At 40.9% G+C, this 23,642-nt stretch overlaps 1 protein-coding gene across 1 annotated transcript; it reads right to left on the bottom strand.

The window, feature by feature from the left end:
* Positions 1-281: 281 nt before the first annotated feature.
* Positions 282-23,072, bottom strand: oscp1b (organic solute carrier partner 1b). The gene is made up of 10 exons (XM_061777966.1): positions 22,857-23,072; positions 18,348-18,502; positions 17,367-17,534; positions 17,195-17,275; positions 16,956-17,059; positions 12,186-12,314; positions 10,816-10,885; positions 10,498-10,637; positions 10,363-10,426; positions 282-9,785 (listed from the first exon to the last, which is right to left on the bottom strand). Exons 1-10 carry the CDS (start codon positions 22,966-22,968, stop codon positions 9,657-9,659), a joined length of 1,152 nt encoding a protein of 383 aa, XP_061633950.1. The 5' UTR covers positions 22,969-23,072; the 3' UTR covers positions 282-9,656.
* Positions 23,073-23,642: the final 570 nt, after the last annotated feature.

Below are 23,642 nucleotides of genomic sequence, written 5' to 3' on the forward strand. Positions count from 1 at the left end.
CCTTAACACTCGAACCCTAACCCAGACCTAACCCTAACCCCAAACCAGAACTAATCGTAACCCAATGCTAAACCTAATCCCAGTACAGATCTAACCCCAAACAATACCTAACCCTCAAAAACCTAATCCAACCCTAAACCTTTTAACCCTAATATGTCCCCCTAACACAGACCTAACCCCAAACAAGAACTAACACCCAACCCGTCAAACCCAGACCTAATCCCTAAACACTAAACTAACCCCTTAAACCAGACCTAGCCCTCAAATAAGAATCCAACCACATTTGTAAAACATAAATTTATTATTTTTGGAACTGCTAAATTGTAGAAATATGCACATCTATTCACAGAAAACAATAGATAAATCCAGTAAATAAAACTATTTCATAAACATATTTACATGATTAGACATAGCAATTAGCCACCAACATAATCAAGTTCTCCTTCATTTCTCAATAATCCATCATGAACACAATTCACTCCTGAGCGAGGCTCTTAATGCTGACTTCATCATCACTGTATTGAAATAGGATTACAATCACGTTAGAAAAGAGCACTTGGGTATTTGCAGGTTCCCTGCACAGGTGCATTCTTTCAAATACCGAAGCGATACACACATGGACAAAATTGTTGATACTCATCTGTTAATGAAAGAAAACCCCACAGTGGTCACATAAATAACTACAGTAATTTTTCGTGTATAATGTGCATTCCCCCCCCCCACCTCCAAAATTGTCAAAAGTCAATGGTGCACATTGTCGATAGGTATAGGGGCAAATGGAAACTTTCCATTTTATAAATGTATGACGCCATCTAGTGGTTATGAAAAAGCTGTACATTTTCATTCCAAAATGCCACCGCCACCTAGTGGTTATAAAAAAGGTGTAGCCTACACTTTTATTCCAATATGACGGGTACATATGACTGTGTATATGTACAGTTATGCTCATAAATTTACATACCCTGGCAGAATTTGTGCAATATATATTTTTAAATATGACTGATAACTGAACAACCATTTCGTTATGGTTATGTTTTGTTTATGCTTTTCTGAAATGCCTGACCCTTTAAGTTGAAACCCATTAAAATAAAATTTAATGTGTTTCGCCTGGTCCTTCATGTTTTCTTTAAAGAACTGTACCCATCTTACAAATTCTGCCTGGGTAATCAAACATATGAGCACAACTGTGTGTTTTCTAATTTATTAAATACAAGTAGGGCTGTGAATTTCAAAATAAGAGCAAGTAAATTAAAAAAAGGATTTCGTGTTCAAATAAAGTGCTTAATTACAGAATAATTATTTGGAAAAAAAACTAACAAAATACAGATAATACTTCATGTTTTGATCATATGGGTAGAAGCAAAATCATGCATTGTAAAAAGGCATTATACATAGGTAGAAGGGTTTTGCAGAATTTTTCAGTCAATTTTGGGGGTGCGTATTATACATGGGTGCGCATTATACACGAGAAATTACGGTAATCTGACAAAAGCAATAATAGATAAAAAATAAAATAAAGATTAACCAATGAAAATCGGACATTGATTTTGCTTTTGAATTGTGGTTCAGCAGAATTAGTTTTAAAAGCTACCCTTAATATTTTGTTGCACAAGCTTTTGAGGCAATCACTGCAATCAAATGATTTTTGTAACTTTCCATGAGACTTCTGCACTTCTCAGCAGGTATTTAAGACCACTCTTAATGAGCAAACTGCTCTAGTTGTTTGCTTCTCGGGTTTGAAGGGTGCTTTCTCCAGACAGCATGTTTCAGCTCCTTCTACAGACGGTCGGTAGGATTTAGATCATGGACAGCCACTTTAGAATAGTCCAATATGCTGCTCTTAGCAATTCTTGAGTGTTTTTAGCTGTGTGTTTTGGGTCATTATCAGGTTGCAAGACTAAGGACCTTTGACTGAGACCAAGCCCCAAACACTGGGCAGCACATTTCTTTTTAGAATACCTTGATAGTCTTGAGATTATGTTGTACCTTGCAAAGACTCAAGATACCCTGTGTCAGATGCAGCAAAGCAGCACCAGAACATAATAGAGCCTCCTCCATGTTTAACAGGAGGGACAGTGTTCTTTTCTTGGTACGCATAATTTTTGAGTCTGTCTCTCTCTCTTCTCCTAGACGTTTTGTGGCTTGTCAACATGCAGTTTGGCAAATTCTAGCTTTTTTAGGATTTATTTTCAACAGTGGTGTCCTCCTTGGTCCTCTCCCACGAAGTTGAATTTGGCTCAAACAACAACAATCTGGTGCAATCTGACACTGACGTACCTTGACGTTGGAGTTCACCTTTTATTTCTTTGGAGGTTGTTCTGGGCTCTTTTGTTACCATTGTCTCTTCAATTTGTCATCAATTTTCTTTCTGCGGCCCATGGAGCTTAAATTCTCAATAATAGGTCTCTAATATTATCACCTGCGACAACTCTTTCCTCCACGTCCTCTGGTCCATGTTTAGTGTGGTACACACTATGTCACCCTTTAAACAGGCAGACTGACTGATTACAGGCTTAAAGAAACCTGTGATGCTAATTAAAGAACACATCTTGTTTGAACATGTCTCTATGGTCAGATTATTTTCAATCTTTTCCAGGGGTACCGTCATTTTTGTCCAGGCCTGTTTTATTAGCTTGTTTTTAAAAATAATTCTGCTGAAGCACAATTCAAAAGCAATGTCTGATATTCGCTAATTTTCATAATTTCTTTATTTATTTTTAGTTTGTCAGATTCAAGTCATTTCTGTGACCACTGTGGGTTTTTCTTTTATTAACAGACGTGTGCCAACAGTTTTGTCCACGTGTGTAAGTAAGCAATCCCCTTCTTCGCATTGTGTCTTTACCGTGAAATTTACTTGGAACTTGAAGAAAAAAACATGAAATTAGGTATGATATGTAAAATGCTAACACTGCATTGTCTTGTTTCCAAGTCAACAATGCATGGATCTTGTGACTAAATCCAAGTATTTCACAAAAGTGAGTACTGTACACCCCTCAAAGTTTTGTAAATATTTTATGATGTCTTTTCATGGGACAACACTGAAAGAAATGACACTTTGCTAGAATGTAAAGCAGTCCGTGTACAGCTTGTCAAACAGTGTACATTTACTGTCCCCTCAAAATAACTCAACACAGAGCCATTCATGTTTAAACCGCTGGCAAAAAAAAGTGGCTACACCCCTCAGTGAAAGTGTCCAGATTGGGCCCAATTAGACATTTTCACACTACATTATCGTGTGACTCATTGAAGTTACAAGGTCACTGGTGTGAATTGGGAGCATGTGTGTTAAATTTGATGTTATCACTTTCACACTCACTTATACTGGTGACTGTTAGGTCAATATGGCACCTTATGACAAATAACTCAGAGGATCTGAAAAAATAACGGCCTCGCCATGGGCAACCAAAGAAGTTGAGTGGTGCCGAAGAGCGTGAAGGCCGTGCTGGAAAATAATGATGGCCATACACAGTATTGACATTGTGGGCACAATTTGGACATTTTTACTTAGGGGTGTACTCACTTTTATTGCCAGCGGTTTAGACATCAATGGCCGTGTGTTGAGTTATTTTGAGCGGATAGTAAATTTACACGGTTACACAAGGTGTACACGGACGACGACAGTGTTGTTCCATGAAAAGATAAAATATTTACAAAAATTAGATACTATAACTGAAGGAGGTGGCCATCTATGAAGATGCTGATCCAAATAGTGATGGTGCGACCTTGGCGGTGATATGCACTCGAGACCTAGAGCAATTCATACAGTGCCGTGAAAAAGTATTCCCTTCTCATCCCTTCTCAAATTCTTATATTTTTGAAAACTTTCCCCACTTTAATGTTTAAGATCACCAAACAAATGTAAATATCAGGCAAATATAATACGTAAGTGGAAAGCCAATTATACTACCATAAATTTGTCTCAATCAGTTGCTCCTCGCAAGATTTATGACAGAAGAGTGCAAAGAATAGTCAGACAAGCTGTCCAAGAGCAAAAATCTGCTGCCATCTACGAGGATGATGAAAATGAAACGAGGGTGGACATTTCAGCAGGCTAATGATCCAAGCGAAGGAAACTCTCAATTGGTTACAAAAAACAAAAATAAAGTTGTTAGAATGGTCCAGCCAAACACCTAACTTGTATCCAATCAAAAATCTATGGAAAGAACTGAAACTCAAGGTCCATAAAAGAAGGCCACGGAACCTTCAAGATTTTAAGACTGTTTGTGTGGATTGATGGGCCAAAATCACACCAGAGCAATGCATGCGACTAGTTTCTCCATACAGGAGGCCTCTTGAAGCCGTCATTGCAAACAAAGGCTTTTGTACAAAGTATTAAATAAATACCAGTTGGCGTTCAATACTTTTCCCCTGTGTCATTTGACATTATTACACACAACCTAATTTCTGATCTTATTTGTGCTACTTTCTTTGTATGTATGGATTACTTGTTCCCAACATCTGTTGAAAGTTTCATGTCATGTCACCTTTGGAAATATATTTAATGAGAAAAATGGTGATGTGTTAAATACTTATTTCAGCTGCTGTAAAATACTGTTTGAAATGGTGGTTTCATTTATTAAGGTGTGAAAAAGTAATCACCCCCCTTGTTAAATCATGAATTAATTGTGCCTAATCACAATTTTTGGTTAATTTTCACTGATCACACTCAACTCTTATTCAATCACGAAATCACTTAAAACAGAATCTGTCTTGACAAAATCAAGTCGGATAAAAAAATCTAAAAAAGCTGCAACAAAATGACACGATCCAAAGAAATTCCAGAACAGTCAAGAAATAAAGTAATTGACATCCATCAGTCTGGAAAGGGTTACAAAAGCCATTTCTAAAGCTTTAGATTTCTAGCGAACCATAGTGAGAGCCATTATCCTCACATGGAGAAAACATGCAACAGTGCTGAACCTTCCCAGGAGTGGCCAGCCTACAAAGATTACCCCAAGAGAACAGCAATGACTCATCCAGGAGGCCACAAAGGAACTCAGGACAATTTCTAAGGAACTGCTGGCCTCCCTTGCCTCAGGTAAGGTCAGTGTTCATGACACAACAACAAGGAAGAGACTGGGAAAAAACGGCATCCATGGCTGAGTTCCAAGACAAAAACCACTGCTGATCAAAAAGAACATAAAGGTTCGTCTTACTTTGGCAAAAATAAACAAAACAAAAAATCTGAATGATTCCCAAGACTTTTGGGAGAATATTATGTCGACTGACAAAATCAAAGTTGAGCTTTTTGGAAGCTGTGTGTCTCCTTACACCTGGTGTTAATGTAGCACAGCATTTCAGAAAAAGAACATCATACCAACAGTCAAACATGGTGGTGGTGGTAGTGTGATGGTCGTGGGCTGCTTTGCTCCTTCAAGACCTGGAAAACTTGCTGTGATTGATGGAACCATGAATTCTGCTCTTTAACAGAAAATCTTGAAGGAGAATGTTTAGCCATCAGTTTGTGACCTCAAGCTGAAGCACACTACAGCAGCATAACGATCTAAAACACACCAGCAAGTCAAGTTCTGAATTGCTCAAAAAAAACAAAATGAAGGTTTTGGAGTGGTTTAGTCAAAGTCCAGACTAGAATCAGATTGAAATGCAGTGGCATGACCTTAAAAAGGCAGTTCATGCTCAAAAACCCTGTATTTTTTTCTGAACTCAAAACAATTCCGCAATGAAGAGTGGCCCAAAATATTGCCACAGATATGTGAAAGACTCACTCTCAGTCAAAGAAAACGCTTGATTTCAGTTGTTACTGTTGTGGATGGCCCAACCACATCTTAGGTTTAGGGGTCCATTACTCTTTCACACAGGGCCAGGTAACTTTGAATAGTTTTTTTTCCTTAATAAATGAAATCACCATTTAAAAACTGCATTTTACGTTCACTTGCGTTGTATTTATCTGATATTTACATTTGTTTGTTGATCTTAAACATTAAAGTGGGAAACTATGCAAAAATCTAAGAATTTGATAAGGGGGGAAATACTTTTTCACAGCACTGTAGCTACAACTATGTGAATGTGTATCTCAAACTACCATTGCAGGGTTTTTCAGGGTTTCCCAAAATTGGGGGTGGGGTCCCAAATGGGTCAAAGATGTGTCTGGTGTGTTCTTTATCATTAATGAAGACATTGTATGCAAATTTAAGTTTTTAGTTCTTGGATATATTTCCAAAAACATATCTGTGAGTGAGGCCGTCTGAATTTTGATGTCAGAACCCGAGTTTCTCAGGCTGGGCCAAGATCCGCGATACAATCCATGCTGTTTCTGTTTTACATTGTGGAAAAATATGTCACTAAATGGCTTGACATGGGCCACTCCAGAATTGGAGGACATTTGCTGTTACCATGATATTTCATTATTTTTCATGCTCAAAATAGAGAAAACATGCACTTGAAATTATAGTTGTCCTTTGACTAAATGTAACTGTAGCTGTAGTAAAAGTAACTCCTAAATATAATTTGAAATGGAAAATGGCTCTTTAGCAACCCCTAAAACAGCTTTTCAACTGTGATTCAACTTACATACCAACTATAACAAATAAAAAAATTGTTTTAAATCAGCTTTTATCTGGTATCTTTTTATTGATGTCTTCCTGTTAAACAATTTTGTTTTATCACATATATATTTTGAATTGTAGTAATTGTGCTCCGAATTTGTATCTCTCAACATAAACGCAACCCTGTTTCTAAAACTTTTTTAGCCATCTAGGTGAGGGGGGAAAAAAAAAAAAAAAAAAAAGTGAGCTCCCCAGAATCACCAGAAATGACATCATTAAGCTAATTGCTCTGACCCTGGTTAGGCCAAAGGTTGGTCCTCTTTTCATATTTTTTCAGTGTTTTGAGTGTGTCACTCAAACCAATGCAACCCTGTTACTCATATTATTAGATAAATACAATAATATCAATTATTTTCTTTTTTGCATGATATAGCTAAGTACTTGACCAGTTAGCATTGCCGCTAACACAGCGAGCATTTGCAATCCTGTTACTGTAATTATAGTAATACTAAAACGTTAATTAGTGTATTCAAATAAAAATTTTTTAATTTATTTTAACTCTAAATGATTTATTCATCAATATTTTTAAATGTTTTTTTCCAGGTGCATGAGTATCTGTAACAGAGTTGCCCCAAACAGAAAAGAATATGATATGACAGATAAAATATCTCATAAAAGCGTATCATTGAGCTGGACGAATCAAATTCGATTATTTATTATTTATTTTTATTACCTTTTTTTCCTGTAAACATAACTAAAAAAAATGTCAATCAAATGGTCTGTTTCTCAAAAATGTTGTCTAAATTGTCTTCTAATTCTGGAATGACCCACGTGATGTACAGTGGGTATGGAAAGTATTCAGATCCCCTTAAATTTTTCACTCTTTGTTATATTGCAGCCATTCGCTAAAATCATTTAAGTTCATTATTTTCCCTTATTAATGTACACTCAGCACACCATCCATCCATCCATTTTCTGAGCCGCTTCTCCTCACTAGGGTCGCGGGCGTGCTGGAGCCTATCCCAGCTGTCATCGGGCAGGAGGCGGGGTACACCCTGAACTGGTTGCCAGCCAATCGCAGGGCACATAGAAACAAAGAACCATTCGCACTCACAGTCATGCCTACGGGCAATTTAGAGTCTCCAATGAATGCATGTTTTTGGGATGTGGGAGGAAACCGGAGTGCCCAGAGAAAACCCACGCAGGCACGGGGAGAACATGCAAACTCCACACAGGCGGGGCCGGGGATTGAACCCGGGTCCTCAGAACTGTGAGGCTGACGCTCTAACCAGTCGTCCACCGTGCCGCCCTCAGCACACCATATTGACAGAATTTTTTTTTATTGTTGACATTTTTGCAGATTTATTAACAAGAAAAAGTGAAATATCAATATAATATGTATAATAATATAAATAGTATTCAGACCCTTTGCTCAGTATTTAGTAGAAGCACCCTTTTGAGCTAATAAAAAGTTTTTCACACCTGGATTTGGGGATCCTTGCAGATCCTCTCCAGTTCTGTCAGGTTGGATGGTTAACCTTGGTGGACAGCCATTTTCAGGGCTCTCCAGAGATGCTCAATTGGGTTTAAGTTAGGGCTCTGGCTGGGCAATTCAAGAACACTCACAGAGTTGTTCTGAAGCCACTCCTTCGTTAATTTAGCTGTGTGCTTCGGGTCATTGTCTTGTTGGAAGGTGAACCTTCAGCCCAGTCTGAGGTCCTGAGCACTCTGGAGAAGGTTTTCATCCAGGATATCCCTGTACTTGGCCGCATTCATCTTTCCTTCGATTGCAACCACTTGTCCCGTCTCTGCAGCTGAAAAACAGCCCCACAGCATGATGCTGCCACCACCATGCTTCACTGTTGGGACTGTATTGGACAGGTGATGAGGAGTGCCTGTTTTCTCCACACAGGCCAAAAAGTTCTATCATGGTCTCATCGGACCAGAGAACCTTATTTCTCACCATCTTGGAGACCTTCAGGTGTTTTTTTTTTTTAGCAAACCCCATGCAGGCATTCATGTGTCTTGCACTGAGGAGAGGCTTCCGTCGGGCCAATCTGCCATAAAGCCCCGACTGGTGGAGGGCTGCAGTGATGGTTGACTTTCTAGAACTTTCTCCCATCTCCTGACTGCATCTCCAGAGCTCAGCCACAGTGATCTTTGGGTTCTTCTTTACCTCTCTCACCAAGACTCTTCTCCCCCAATTGCTCAGTTTGGCCGAACGGCCAGCTCTAGGAAGGGTTCTGGTCGTCCCAAACGTCTTCCATTTAAGGATTATGGAGGTCACTGTACTCTAAGGAACTTTAAGTGCAGCAGAATCTTTTTTTTGTAACCTTGGTCAGATCTGTGCCTTGCCACAATTCTGGTTCTGATATCTTTAGGCAGTTCCTTTGACCTCATGATTCTCATTTGTTCTGACATGCACTTTAAGCTGTAAGGTCTTATATAGACAGGTGTGTGGCTTTCCTAATCAAGTCCAATCAGTATAATCAAACACAGCTGGACTCCAATGAAGGTGTAGAACCAGCTCAGGGATGATCAGAAGTAATGGACAACACCCGAGTTAAATATATGAGTGCCACAGGAAAGGGTCTGAATACTTATTGGCTGTATCATATTTCAGTTTTTCTTTTTTTAAGAAATCTGCAAAAATGTCAACTATTCTGTTTTTTTCTGTCAATATGGGGTGCTGTGTGTATATAAATGAGGAAAAAATGAACTTAAATGATTTTAGCAAATTGCCCTGCGATTGGCTGGCAACCAGTTCAGGGTGTACCCCGCCTCCTGCCCGATGATAGCTGGGATAGGCTCCATCACGCCCGCGACCCTCGTGAGGAGAAGCGGCTCAGAAAATTGATGGATGGATGGATCTTAGCAAATGGCTGCAATATAACAAAGAGTGAAAAGTTTAAGGGGGTCCGAACACTTTCCGCACCCACTGTATGTTAGTAGGTTGGGAAACCCTGATGGTATATTTTCTAGTCTCGGCATATACTACACTGTGGATGCTGCGTGTCATTTCCCTGAAACACACCATCTCCCTACATGGGAAGAAAAAGCACCTGAAAGTTTTCTGTGCACATGTTGCCGCATCAGTTTTGCTGGTGCAGACAATGTAATGCGGTCCATCCCACGGGGTGTCCAATGGCGTCACAGACTGTCCATCATGGCCAGGAGGTCGTCTCCTTTGCTGCTGGCACATGGAGATTGATCGGGCGACTCCCGAGACTCGCTGAACTCGCCCATGATCTTGGCCAGCTCACTGTTGGCAGTTCGGTCCTGTAGGACAGAATTGGCCGCCAGAAATGTTCAACTTAGAACAACCCTAAAAAGGCACACGAAACCTTCAAGGAGGATCAAGTACTCTGCAGGGGTGCTTTGCTTCTGTTTAGGGCTACAGCTCGCAAATATTTTTAGAATCGGGCATTATACCCAATTATTCCATTGATTAATTGCATAATCAGATAAAAATTTTATAAACCTAATACTGCACATGTGAATTGTGGGTATTACTTTTGTCCACTTGGGGTTGCCATCCTCACGTGTAATATCTGTGACTGTGAGTGTGTATGGATTTAAAAGGCAGGGCCTATCCTGGTGAGTGATGTGGGTGTCAGCGAATGAGAGCGTAGTGTTGGCTGGCTCCAAGTTTCATTTAGTTAGAGAAAACGAATGAAATAACAAAAACTTAAATTGAGAAAACATTTTAAACAAACAAAAACAAAAATGATACTGGTCGCAGTACACATGACAAATATCCTGTATTTAAAATGGTGGTTCATTCTTCCCAAGTGCTCATATTATTGAATATTCTAATTTGATTGTCTTCCAGTTCATAACAACAGATGCAGTATACCTTTGTAGCTTGGATGTTTATAAATCCATATGACAGCTCATCAGGTCTGGATATTAACGCCTCTCTGGGACAACAAAGGATTCCCAAATGTTACTTTTGAATACAATCAATAAAATTTAGGGAGAAGTTACCCACTCTTCCTCCTCGTCGGTAGTGAACAGGTTAACCCGGAAGCTACTGTCCGCATTTCCTGCCTTGGGCACATCCAAGCCTCCCATTAGTTTGGCTAAGAGGTTGAGCTCCTCTTTAGCCAGAGGGTTGGGAGCCATGTTGACCTGTCCACAACACAACAGTTCACTTGAGCGTCAAGATAGTGTGTCTGTGTTTGTGCGCGCGCGCACGTGCATGTGTGTGTGAATGTGTGGTAATAGATACTGTGCGTGTGTGTATGTGTTTGTGTATGTGTGTGTATGTGTTTGTGTATGTGTGGCAATAAACAGAACTTTCTTTCACCTTAGTATGCTGAGCTGAGTGCTTGGAGGTTCCTGACATGTGAGTTTCAACCGGACGGCACACGCTGTACCTGTGAGGAAACACTGGGGGAATTAACGTTCCGAGCTTTGTCAGGATAGGCGTACCTTGACTTACGAGTGCCCCAATTTACGAGTTTTTCGAGTTACAAGCCGTCACTTGGTTTGTTTTTTTTAGCAAAAATTTGACTTACGAGGGAGCTTGAGACAGTAGCCACTAGTTGTCAGGAGCAAACTTCACAACGTTCAGCCACTATCAGTTCATGTGGTTGGTTACCATCCATCCATCCATCCATTTTCCTTACCGCTTATCCTCACTCGCAGGGGCAGAGCCTATCCCAGCTGACTCTGGGCGAGAATCGCAGTTGTTGGTTACCTTGCAGTGTAAGTACCCGTTTTGTTTACTCTTGAATGTTCTGTTTTATTATAAGGGTCGCAGGAGTGCTGGAGCCTATCCCAGCTATCATCGGGCAGGAGGCGGGGTACACCCTGAACTGGCCAGCCAATTGCAGGGCACAAAGAAACAACCATTCGCACTCACATTCACACCTACGGGAATTTAGAGTCTTCAATCAACCTACCATGCATGGTTTTGGGATGTGGGAGGAAACCGGAGTGCCCGGAGAAAACCCAGGCTGGCACGGGGAGAACATGCAAACTCCACAGAGGCGGGGCCGGGGATTGAACCCCGGTCTTCAGAACTGTGAGGCAGACGCTCTAATCAGTCGACCACTGTGCCTTAATATCAGAGAGAAAAAATGAGAGGTGTGCGTGTAATCAAATTGGCTACGCAGTAGTATTTCTACGATATGTACTATACAGAAGCAGAATGAGTCAATTAAGGTTAGTCAAAGGCGTTAAAACGTTTTCTAAGCTGCGGATGCTCTTTTAATTGTACTTTTATTTTTAAATGTTTTTAATCATGTAAAACACATTGAGTTACCTTGTGTATAAAATGCACTATATAAATGCTTTGCTTTGTCTAGAAGAAGTTGCTGAAAGTGAGGAAAGTGTGACGAAAGGGGAAAAAAGCAGTGAAAAAGACCACTCAGTGAAAGCGAAGGAAAAATGTCCTTACATTCTATTTCACTGTATTATTACTGTATTGTTTCAGTAACCAAAATTTTGTACAGTGCTATTTTTCTTATTAAAAACACGTTACAAATGGTTTGGGGGAGATGCAAAGGATTAATTGCATTTCCATTCATTTCATTGGGGAAAGTTGACTTGAGATATGTGATTTGAGTGACAAGCATGGTCACGGAATAATTAAAGTCATAAGTCAAGGTACCACTGTATTGGGTTTTTTGTGTGTGTGAGAGTGTGTGTTGTACTGTGTTGGGAAAGTCGTACATGTTAGTGCCTAATTTGGTCACCCTGTCACCGAAAAACTCAAAGGATCCTTCGCAGAGTGCAGCGGTGTAGTTTCCGCCGTTGTTGAACTGCAACCTGCTCGTCTCCTCACCAGTACAGCTATACATCCTGGAATAGCCACATTCATATGTAAAAAAATATATATATATATATACACACACACACACACACAGTGCCACCAGAAAGTATTCACACCCCTTCACTTTTTCCAGATTTTTCTATGTTACAGACTTATTCTAAAGCTTATTTGAGTATCGTTAAAAAAAAAAAAAAAAAAACAACATAAAATATCCCATAATGACAAGGTAAAAACATATTTTCAGACAGTTGTGCAAATGTATTGAAAATGTAAACATTTAAATATAATAGGTAAATAAGTATTCACACCCTTGGGTATAATATTTTGTTGAAGCACCTTCGACAGCAATCACAGTCTCAAGTCTTCTTTGGGTATGTCTCTATGAGCTTGGCATACCTGTTTTGGGGCATTTTCTACCATTCTTCTATGCAGATCCACTCAAGGATGGGCAGCGTCGGTGGGCAGCCATTTTTAGGTCTTTCCACAGTTAGATTGATTCAAGTCCGGGCTCTGGACTTGAATCCAATCTCACTCAAGGACATTCACAGGCTGCTCCTGAAGCCACTCCTTTGTTATCTTGGCTGTGTGCTTCGGGTCATTGTCGTGTTGGAAGGTGAATCGACGCCTTAGTCTGAGTTCCAGAGCACTCTGGAGAAAGACCTCTTGAAGAATTTGTCTCTATTTGGCAGCTGTCATCTTACCCCTTATGCGGACTCACCCAGTTACTGCAGTTCCTGCAGCAGAAAAACAGTCCCACAGTATGATGCTGGCACCACCATGCTTCACAGTAGGGATGGTGTTAGCCAGGTGATGAGCAATGCTTACTTCAGACTAGATCATTTTGTTTCTGCAAGTCCGAGAATCCTTAAGGTCCCTTTTGGCAAAATCCAAGCTGGCTGCCATGTGCCTTTTAGTGAGAAATGGCATCAGTCTGACCACTCTACCATAAAGGCCTGATTGGTGGAGTGCGTTAGTAATGGTTGACCTTCTGGATGGTTCTCCCATCTCCGCACGGGAACACTGGAACTCCGCCTTACTGGCCATAGGGTTCTTGTTCACCTCTCTGACGAAGGCCGTTCTTCCCCAGTTACTCAGCTTGGTCGGACGACCAGATTTAGGTAAGGTTCTGGCTGTTCCAAGCTTCTTCCATTTCCGAATAATCGAGATGACGGTGCTTTTAGGGACATTCAATGCTGCTGAAATTCTTTTGTATCCTTACCCTAACTTGTGCCTTGACACAATCCAGTCTTGGAGGTTTGTAGACAATTCCTTAGACTTCATTGCTCGGTTTAAGCGCTGATATGCACTGCCAACTACTACTTATATAGACAGGTGTCTGTGCCATTCCAAATTATGTTCAATCAACTGAATTTACCACAAGTGGACTCAATTCAAGTTGTAGAATCATCTCAAGGATGAACAGTGGAAATCAGATGCACCTGAGTTTAAGTTTGAGGGTCAGAGCAAAGGGTGGGAATACCTAGGTACCTATTATGTTTGAATGTTTACATTTTTTATACATTTACACAAATGTCTGAAAATATGTTTTTGCTTTGTCATTGTGGGATATTTTATGGAGATTTATTTTAAAGAAAACTATTAGCTTTAGCATAAGTCTGTAACAAAGCAAAATGTGGAAAACGTGAAGGGGTGTGAATACTTTCTGGTGGGACTGTGTGTACAGTGGGGCAAAAAAGTATTTAGTCAGTGTGTGTTTTGGATCATAAGCCGATCCTCTCTCTCTCCATACTTTGGCCTTTCAATCACTTTGGTAGAGGTTAATCTTGTTCTCATCAGTCCATAAAACTTTGTTCTAAAACATTTGTGGCTCATCGCTGTACTTCTTTGCAAAATCCAGTCTGGCCTTCTGATTCTCTTTGCTGCTGAGTGGTTTGCAAGGCTGCTTCTGGAATGGGCTCACTAGTCTTTATTGATGATGTAACTCATGATGGTAGCAGCAAAATGAATTTTGAAGTCTACAAAAACATTTTGTCAGGAGAATTACATAAAAATGCATCCAAACTTCTCCAAGCTTCATCATGCAACAAAACAATGACCCAAAACACACTGCCAACACAACAAAGGACTTCATCAGGGTGAAAAAGTGGAAGGTCTTAGACTGGCCAACTCAATCACTGGACCTTAACCCAGTACAGCACGCATTTTACCTCCTGAAGAGGAGACTGAAGGGAGAAACCCCCAGGAACAAACACGTAGTCTCTCCAGCATGTCCTGGGTCGTCTCCGGGGTCTCCTCCCGGTGGGACGTGCCCGGAACACCACACAAGGGAGGCATCCAGGTGGCATCCTAATTAGATGCCCAAGCCACCTCATTTGGCTCCTCTCAATGTGGAGAAGCAGCGGCTCTACTCTGAGCCCCTCCCGGATGACCGAGCTTCTCACCCTATCTCGAAGGGAGAGCCCGGACACCCTGCGGAGGTAACTCATTTCGGCCACTTGTAACCGTGACACAGCTCGTGACCATAGGTGAGGGGGGAACGCAGATCGACCGGTAAATTGAGAGGTTCGCCTTACAGCTTAGCTCCTTCACCACAACGGACCAATACAAAGTCTGCATCACTGCAGACGCTGCATTGATCCACCTGTCAATCTCCTGTTCCATTCTTCCCTCACTCGTGAACAAGACCCCAAGGTACACTCCTCCACTTGGGGCAGGATCTCATCCCCGACCTGGAGAGGGCACGCCACCCTTTTCTGACTGTGGACCATGGTCTCAGATTTGGAGGTGCTGATTCTTATCCCAGCCGCTGCACACTCGGCTGTGAACCGCTCCAGTGAGAGTTGGAGATCACGGCTTGATGAAGCAAACAGAAGCACATCGTCTGCAAAAAGCAGAGATGCAATACTGAGGCCACAAAACCGGACCCCCTCTACGCCTCGGCTGTGCCTAGAAATTCTGTCCATAAACGTTATGAACAGAATCGGTGAGTCCAACCCTCACCGGAAACGAGTCCGACTTACTGGCAGAAATGCGGACCAAACTCTGACATTGGTCGTACAGGGACCGAACAGCCCGTATCACGAGGTTCGGTACCTCATACTGCCGAAGCAACCCCCACAGGACTCCCCGAGGGACACAGTCGAACGCCTTCTCCAAGTCCACAAAACACATGTAGACTGGTTGGGGATCGGATCGCCAAGGTCCCCGCCTTCAGCCACCGCCTAGCTCACACTGCACCTGACCCCTATGGCCCCTCCCACAGGTGGTGAGCCCATGGGAAGGGGGACCCACGTTACCCTTTCAGACCCGGCCACCAGGCGCTCCACTTCGAGCCCCACCTCCAGGCAATGGAAACCTATATCCATTTATTGTATCCATCATAGGGTTTTTGGAGCCGTGCTTTGTCTGGTCCCTCACCTAGGACCTGTTTGCCATGGGTGACCATACCAGGGGCGTAAATCCCCAGACAACTTAGCTCCAAGGATCATTGGGACACACAACCCCCTCCACCACGATGAGGTGATGGTTCAAGGAGGCCACCAAATATTAAATGTTATTCACTTTAAGTTAATTTAAAAGTGGGTGGCTTCAAACAAGAAGGTGCTCTGTCCTGAGTTGTTTAACACATCTAGATGTAAATACCATGAAAGAAAAGCTGTAATTCTGAACTTTTGTCTCATATTCATCTTTTGATCTGAAACCCAAATGTATTCAGTATAAAACAAAAACATAGCAATTGACCTTGCCGTTCCAATACTTTTGGAGGGGACGGTAACAAACTTTTTATGTTACGTTTTATCAATATTTTACAGTATTTATTTTTCATTTTATATTTCATTATTTATGTAATTTCATATAATAATTTTTTTATATTTAACTATAACTCAAATTATTATTTCAAATCAGTGCATTTTCAGATTCATTATCCTTTGAATCTATTTACATATTTTTGAAGAAAAAGCATGTTTTGGTTGTGTTTTTTTTATCCTGAAAAAAAAAGACGAATTTGAGAGAAACCTGCTTTTTGTTGGACAGCTACAATCTATTGTATATATTGTGTACACACAGTGTGATAAAAGTGTATTCTACCACTATAGAGTGACAGCAGGTCACAAATATCATTTGTTATCTTCCTTACTTATTAATTCATTATTTCTATTTTCTTTCTGGCCTATCTACTGCAAAAAGGTCTTGAACTTGATTTTGATTCATTCGTCCACGTGCTTGCTTGTAAGACCCTTAAGCGACACAATGGAAACACACAACACGTCTAAAGTTAGAATGCAAGGTCCAAGAAAGAAAAGTAATGCAATTAGCTGCACGTGGGCCAACTTAAGCTTGACGTTACAGGATGATGGTAGAATTACAACAAAGACCAAATGGAAGAGAAACACAGTGACGGGTATTCATCTTCACCACTCTTAAAGGGGACATATAATTTCATATATTTACTTTTTAATGTCTTATATACCTTTTGCTGAGTCTCTGGGGTTCCTGCCAACCCATTAAGTATGAAATTAAATGCCAAAATATCCGTGAGCGAGCTGCTCTGAATTTTGCCGTCCCAATTTAGCTAAGTTACATAATACTGCCCTCAGACTGAATTTCTCCGCCCATGACTTGGCAGCTAGGATGGGCCAAGATCCAGAGTCACTTTCAAAACGCGGCTGGACGACACTGTCTGAAGCTTAGGCTTTTGTAGGTGTTACCTTATCAATCCCGGGATTTTTGTCCCGTAGGGCACAGGACCGCTGATGGGGAGCACAAATCGACCATTGGAGTTCTGCACTTTGTCCCTGAGGAAAATGGATACCTGGCAAAGAAGAAAGCAAAGCAATGGAAATTACTGTCTGGAAAATGAACTTCGTCAATTCTTCGCTGATTTTCACTTTTAGTGTATTTATGAAAATTTAAATTTACAAAATGTTCTTTGAGTGAACTAACTTACCCTTATGTGCATGTCCTGGAAGAAGATAAGAAGCGTTTGTCTAATCAGCTGGAATTCGCCGCTAGGTAATGGAGTGTACATCTAAAAAGGAACAAATGACATTACCTTCCATTGAAACGAATCCAAACTAACCCCCACCACCCGGTGTCGCCTGTAAAATACGTTGGTGCACCTCGATGAGCTGCTGGTACATCTCGTCCACCTGGCACAGGATGCAGGGCGTGTCCTTGACAAACTCCTTGATGGCATCCATGTGGTTGAAGGAGACCAGGAGGATATCTCGGGGCCGAGGACACAGGAGAACCTGGTACTTGAAGGCCATGGTCATCAAGTCGTATAGCTGTAATGCCAAAAACAAATTGAATCCAGATTTGATCCAAATTACGCATTAAGGTGCTCATTTGAATTAAATTTTAGTATGTGTGAGCAAGAAGTATTAAACCTACTGCGTGGGCAGGGTCAGAAACTGTAATGCAAAAGTAGAACCCAAATTCCCATGAAGTTGGGATGTTGTGTTAAACAAATAAAAACAGAATATATCCATCCATCCATTTTCTTCATCGCTTATCCTCACTTGGGTCACGGGCTGCTGGAGCTTATCCCAGCTATCTTCGGGCGGGAGGCGGAGTACACCCTGAACCGGCCGCCATCCAATCGCAGGGCACATAGAAACAAACAACCATTCGCACTCACATTCACACCTACGGGCAATTTAGAGTCTTCAACCAACCTACCACGCATGTTTTTGGGATGTGGGAGGAAACCGGAGTGCCCGGAGAAAACCCACCCAGGCACGGGGAGAACATGAAAACTCCACACAGGCGGGGCCGGGATTTGAACCCCGGTCCCCAGAACTGTGAGGCATCTGATCATACAGAAAAATCTAAATCTACATACAGTATTGGAGCAGTGCAGCCCAGAGTGATGCTACACAGTGAAAAGAATAGAATGTTGGCAATAAATGAATATATTATCATGGAACAAATACGATAATTTAGGTTCTATATGTAGCTCAGTGCTTCTGATGTTCATGTTCAAGCTATATTTAATTAGGGTTAATTATTCAGCACTTTCAGTCATGTACAGTATATTTATACGCATGCATACATGTTAAATGTTAACAAGCTAACACAATGCGATGCCGGATGTTGACCTTGTCCATGCTGGCTTGATTGAGCCTCATAATAGAAGCGTGGGCCAGTCTGTCAAAGACGGTGCGCAGCGCCTTCTTGGAGTAGAGCTCCTGTGGCTTCAAGAGCTCCTCCAGAAATTTTTTGTTGAACATGGTGCTGATGATGTCATTCATGACTGTTCGCAGATAAAGCACGAGGAAAAGGTTAACACGTAATATGTGTGTACACACACACACACACACACACAGCTACCAGAAAGTATTCACATCCCTTCACTTTTTCCACATTTTGCTATGTGACAGACCTATTCTAAAGCTCATTTGAGTATCGTTTTCTTTTTTTAAAATCTACATAAAATATTCCACAATGACCAAGTAAAAACATATTTTCAGACAGTTGTGCAAATTTATTGAAAATACAAACATTTAAACATAATACATAAGTATTCACACCCTTGGCTTAATATTTTGTTGAAGCACCTTTGGCAGCAATCACAACCTCAAGTCTTCTTGGGTATGTCTCTACAAGCTTGGCATACCTGTTTTGGGGAATTTTCTCCCATTCTTCTCTGCAGATCCTTTCAAGGTCAGTCAGGTTGGATGGGCAACATTGGTGGACAGCCATTTTTAGGTCTTTCCAGAGATGTTCGATTGGATTCAAGTCTGGGCTCTGGCTGGGCCATTCAAAGACATCACAGGCTGCTCGTGATGCCTCTCCTTTGTTATCTTGGCTCTTTGCTTTTGGTCATTGTCGTGTTGGAAGGTGAATCGACGCCCCAGTCTGAGTTCCAGAGCACTCTGGCGCAACTTCTCCTGAAGAATTTCTCTCTATTTGGCAGCTGTCATCTTACCCTCTATGCGGACTAGTCACCCATTTCCTGCAGCAGATAAACAGTCCCACAGCATGATACTGCCACCACCATGCTTCACAGTAGGGATGGTGTTAGCCAGGTGATGAGCAGTGCCTCTTCTTCTCCAGATATGACGCTTGCAATTCAGGCCAAAAAGTTCTATTTTGGTTTCATCAGACCAGATAATTTTGTTTCTGCAGGTCTGAGAATCCTTAAGGTGCCTTTTGGCTAACTCCAAGCGGGCTACCATGTGCCTTTTAGTGAGAAGTGGCTTCCGTCTGGCCACTCTACCAAAAAGGCCTGATTGGTGGAGTGCATTAGAAATGGTTGATGACCTGGATGGTTCTCCTATCTCCACAAGGGAACACTGGAGCTCCGCCTTAGTGACCATAGGGTTCTTGTTCACCTCTCTGACCAAGGCCCTTCTTTCACAGTTACGCAGCTTGGTCGGACAGCCAGATCTAGGAAGAGTCCCGGTTGTTCCAAACTTCCATTTCCAAATAATTGAGACCACGGTGCTTTTCAGGACCTTCAATACTGCTGAAATTCTTTTGTATCCTTCCCCAGATTAGTGCCTTGACACAATCCGGTCCTGGAGGTCTGCAGACAATTCCTTAGACTTCATTGCTTGGTTTCTGCTCTGATATGCACTGCCAACTATAAGACCTTATAAAGACAGGTGTGTGCCATTCCTAATGATGTTCAATCAACTGAATTTACCGCATTTCATCATATGGCGGCCTAAGTTCTCATAGACACCGGAAACATTTTCAAACAATGGTCGGAGTCAGATACGACACCGCTGCTATCTTGTCTAAGAAAAAAGGAAAATGGCTTATCTCACTGGTCTGGAGACCAGTTGGCGGTCTGATGACGATTCGAGTCTACGCTAATTGTGGAGATGTCTCCGCGACGTCTCCTGGGGACTAGCCGGGTCGCCAGGGAGTCGTGGTAAATTCAATTTATATTTTTGGGAGACTTTTTAAAGTGTCGACTGGGGTGAAGTCTCCGCTACTTTGCGGCGACATCTCAGCCAGTGAGATAGGCCCTTAAGCAGAGCTGCATTACATTTTGTTGACGGCACAGGTTTGCTTTATTTGATAGCAGCATTTGCTTTTAATTAGCAGCTCTTGGTGACATCTACGTGATGTGGCGGGGATTTGTTTTTGGTGGTGCATCCATGCGCCACACATTATTATTATTGTATAAACATGGACAGGTGCTGGCTGAAAAGTAATGCCACAATTGAGGTATTTGATATAATATTGCCCTCACACCAGGGGTGTCACATGGTTTTAGAGGGGTGGAGGGGCTTAGCCCCCAGGAGATGGACAAGATTTGAGCAAACATAGTGCACAAGCACAACACATTTTCTTAAGTGCACTGTGTGTGTAACACGGAGAAAGTTTTAAGTAAGTTTCAGCATTTGCGTGTGGACACACACATTTCTTGAGACGATCCCGTGTTTTCAGGAAACTTTTTCAGAAAAAGATCAGCTCCTGTTTCAGATTTAATCTCTGTATACATCACATATTTAAAATGCAACTCTGTCAAAGATGACATGTTTTGACATCTAAGACAGGCGCATTTGCTTTTCATTTTGAAGTCTTCACTTCATGGCAAAGAAAATAATGAAGTAGAAGAAATGTGATTTAACGTTAACGGGCATCAGGCATAAATGTTTTGCCAGTAACTTCACTTATTACATTGCTTGTATAGTGCATACATTTCTGGACAAAATCTAAAGTTACATTCATCAGTTAATGCTTTTTTTTTTTTTTTTTGCATCTTTTTGTACTTGAAAATTCCTCTCTGTTGTAAAGTTGAACAAATACTAATTGACAAAGTATTGTAAAACAGTCAAATGTTCTGCCTGTAATTCATATCATTATTGTTGTAGCATTAAGGGACCAAAAAATATGTTATTTTATTAATTAAATAAGTTTTTAATTAATCAGTCGATAAATCGGTTATCATAATTTTTGTCTGCCAAATATCGGTCAGGCCCTACTTAGAACCTCCTGGGGAAGTGCGGCTTCGCAACTAAAAAGCTTTTGTCTTAAAAATAGCATTGCTCCTGCCCAACACTGCCGACTAGCAAGTGTCTAAAAGTCTCAAGCAGTGGGGATGGTGGTCGCATGTTAGATTTCAGGTGTTAGTCCGCGCAAGATTTATTTAAAAAAAGATTTAGGGTAGCTTAAGGTTGTTCCTAACAACACCACTTCCTCACAGTGACTTCCTCAGCCCATGACTGGAGGCTTGGCTGGGCCAAGATCCATGTTTAAGCAACCGCAGGCCTTCACTGTCGGAAACATTATCATATCAAAGCCCACGGTAAGCAGAGCTGCATTGAGGTTTGTTGGATGCACAGCGGGACATATGCAATTGCTTGGTGATGTTGTTAACACAGTGGAGTGTTTGTGTTTGGGGATGTGTCTGCTGCATGCACCTCATACATACCCTACACTCATACACTGACAGGTGTAATTCTGCAGCTTGGTGATGAAGTGCTGCCTCCACCAGGAAAAATACAATCCATGCTGTCAGGTGCTTGACAGCTTGCGCTTGCTTTTTTAGATACGGGGATCCAAGCGCGGGGGGGGTTGGGTGAGGGCTGGCTCACTTGAATGAGATAGGACTGCCCCCTCAAAACTGGCTATGTTCAGCAAGATGAAAAAAGGGGCCGTAAACTGTCTCTTATTCTTGATCCTTGCAGTAATTTGACAAAATAATTATTTTGACAAAATAACTTGTCCTACTCTGTAGAAATCTGGGGATCAACATGTAAAACTTGTATACAATATATGTATTTTACAGAAAAGACCTTTAAAAAATTATTAATAATAGCCACCATAGAGATCACTCTAATCCATTATATATTTTTTTAAAAAGGCATTGAAATTCCATGACTTAGTAGAGTTTAAAATATTACAAATGTACACGGCTAATAACAATATCTCACCAATAAATCTTCAAATAAAGCTTGAAAAAAGAGGAAGCAACTACAATTTGAACGGTACAGGTTTTGAAAACAGCAACAACCAAGATTTAGATCCCAAGCCAGAAATGAGTTTAGTAGTACTAGTGTATGGTGTGAAGTTATGTAACAATCTAAACATAGAAACAAAAGAGTCAAGTTCAATTAACATATTTAAAAAGCTCATATAATCAAGGGAATTCAATAATTATTAAATGGTTGATCTGTAGAATAGGTGGTAAAGGTAAATTTGGTGGTAAAGGTAAATTTGAATGTGAAATTAAATATTTTCCTGTAAAAAGGGGCAGAAAATATAAGATGTACTCTTCTCTCTGCTCTTTTTCATTCATATTTTGTTTGCATGTAAATATGTCTGCTTTTTGCCCCTCTTATGTGTAATGAAATAATAAAAAAGACATGTTATGAATACACCTGGAAAAACCTTTAAATTGTTAAAAAAAAAAAACGCATCCCGTTTAAATACATTTTAAAATGTCCCCTCGTTTATCCATAGAAAAAGCGACATACCTAGCGACTACACGACACTACATGTAATAGAACTTCTTCTTCTGTCGTCCTGTAACTAGCCAGCTACAATGGAGAGGTAACGAATGAAAATTTAATTCAAATATCGCATATCGATACTAGTGTGTTAGGTTTTTGTCTTAATTGAATTCAGCGACGTGGCTAAAAGCTAACTACCTTTCTTTGCCTTGTCGGCGGGGATACTTTGAGCTCGTAGTCGCTGGTCGAGGATATAAAGCATTTCTCCGCCCAGATTGATGAAGAGCAGCGGGAGAGTCCTCGACGACATTTCGGAACCTGGAAAAATGTCAACACCAAACACCTCGCTCGAAAAATGAACGACAGAAAGCTAGCAGTTGTGGCTAGCAGACTACTGACGAGGAGATCGGTTGCTAAGGCCTCTTCCGCTGGTTGCCATGCCACGGAGAAAGTACCCAATGGCAGCGCAAAACGTCATTAAAACAGGAAGTTGACCAAGATTGGGCGAAAAGGATGGAGCGATCTAAAATAATAATAATAAAATTTAATTAAAACTACTACAGGCTAAACTTGTTTAATTAACACAATTCCTCAAAAATTCAGATATTGTAATATTTTTCAGTGAAAATGCATTTTATTGTATTTATATATTAACAAATGTGTACATTATAATAGCTATACTGTAGATCCATTTATTTCATTAGATTTATCATTTAATAGATTCATTTATTTATTAATAGATATTAGGATCGTTGTGTATTAGATGCATTAACTTTGCTTTTGTTAAAAACAACTTAAATAAAACTATTATTCATCTGCTATCAATTGAATGAATAGGTGATATACTTTTTTCTAGCCTGAAATTCTAAAAATTCTAAAAATCTATAATATTCGAAATGATGGTGTAGTGGTACACTCGCCTGACTTTGGTGCGGGCAGCATGGGTTCAGTTCCCACTCAGTGATGGTGTGAATGTGAGTACGA

The sequence above is a fragment of the Phyllopteryx taeniolatus genome, chromosome 6 (genome assembly GCF_024500385.1).
Source record: "Phyllopteryx taeniolatus isolate TA_2022b chromosome 6, UOR_Ptae_1.2, whole genome shotgun sequence".
In the NCBI taxonomy this organism is placed as follows: Eukaryota; Metazoa; Chordata; class Actinopteri; order Syngnathiformes; family Syngnathidae; genus Phyllopteryx; species Phyllopteryx taeniolatus.

What these genes read in the sequence shown, in the direction of transcription:
- oscp1b (XM_061777966.1), bottom strand. Translation starts at nt 22,968, where the DNA reads ATGTCGTCGAGGACTCTCCCGCTGCTCTTCATCAATCTGGGCGGAGAA. An exon ending in ATCAAGCCAGCATGGACAAG is followed by an intron (nt 17,535 to 18,347) that starts GTCAACATCCGG and finishes TTGGCATTACAG; the next exon opens with CTATACGACTTGATGACCAT. An exon ending in ACCAAATTAGGCACTAACAT is followed by an intron (nt 10,886 to 12,185) that starts GTACGACTTTCC and finishes GTTTCCTCACAG; the next exon opens with GTACAGCGTGTGCCGTCCGG.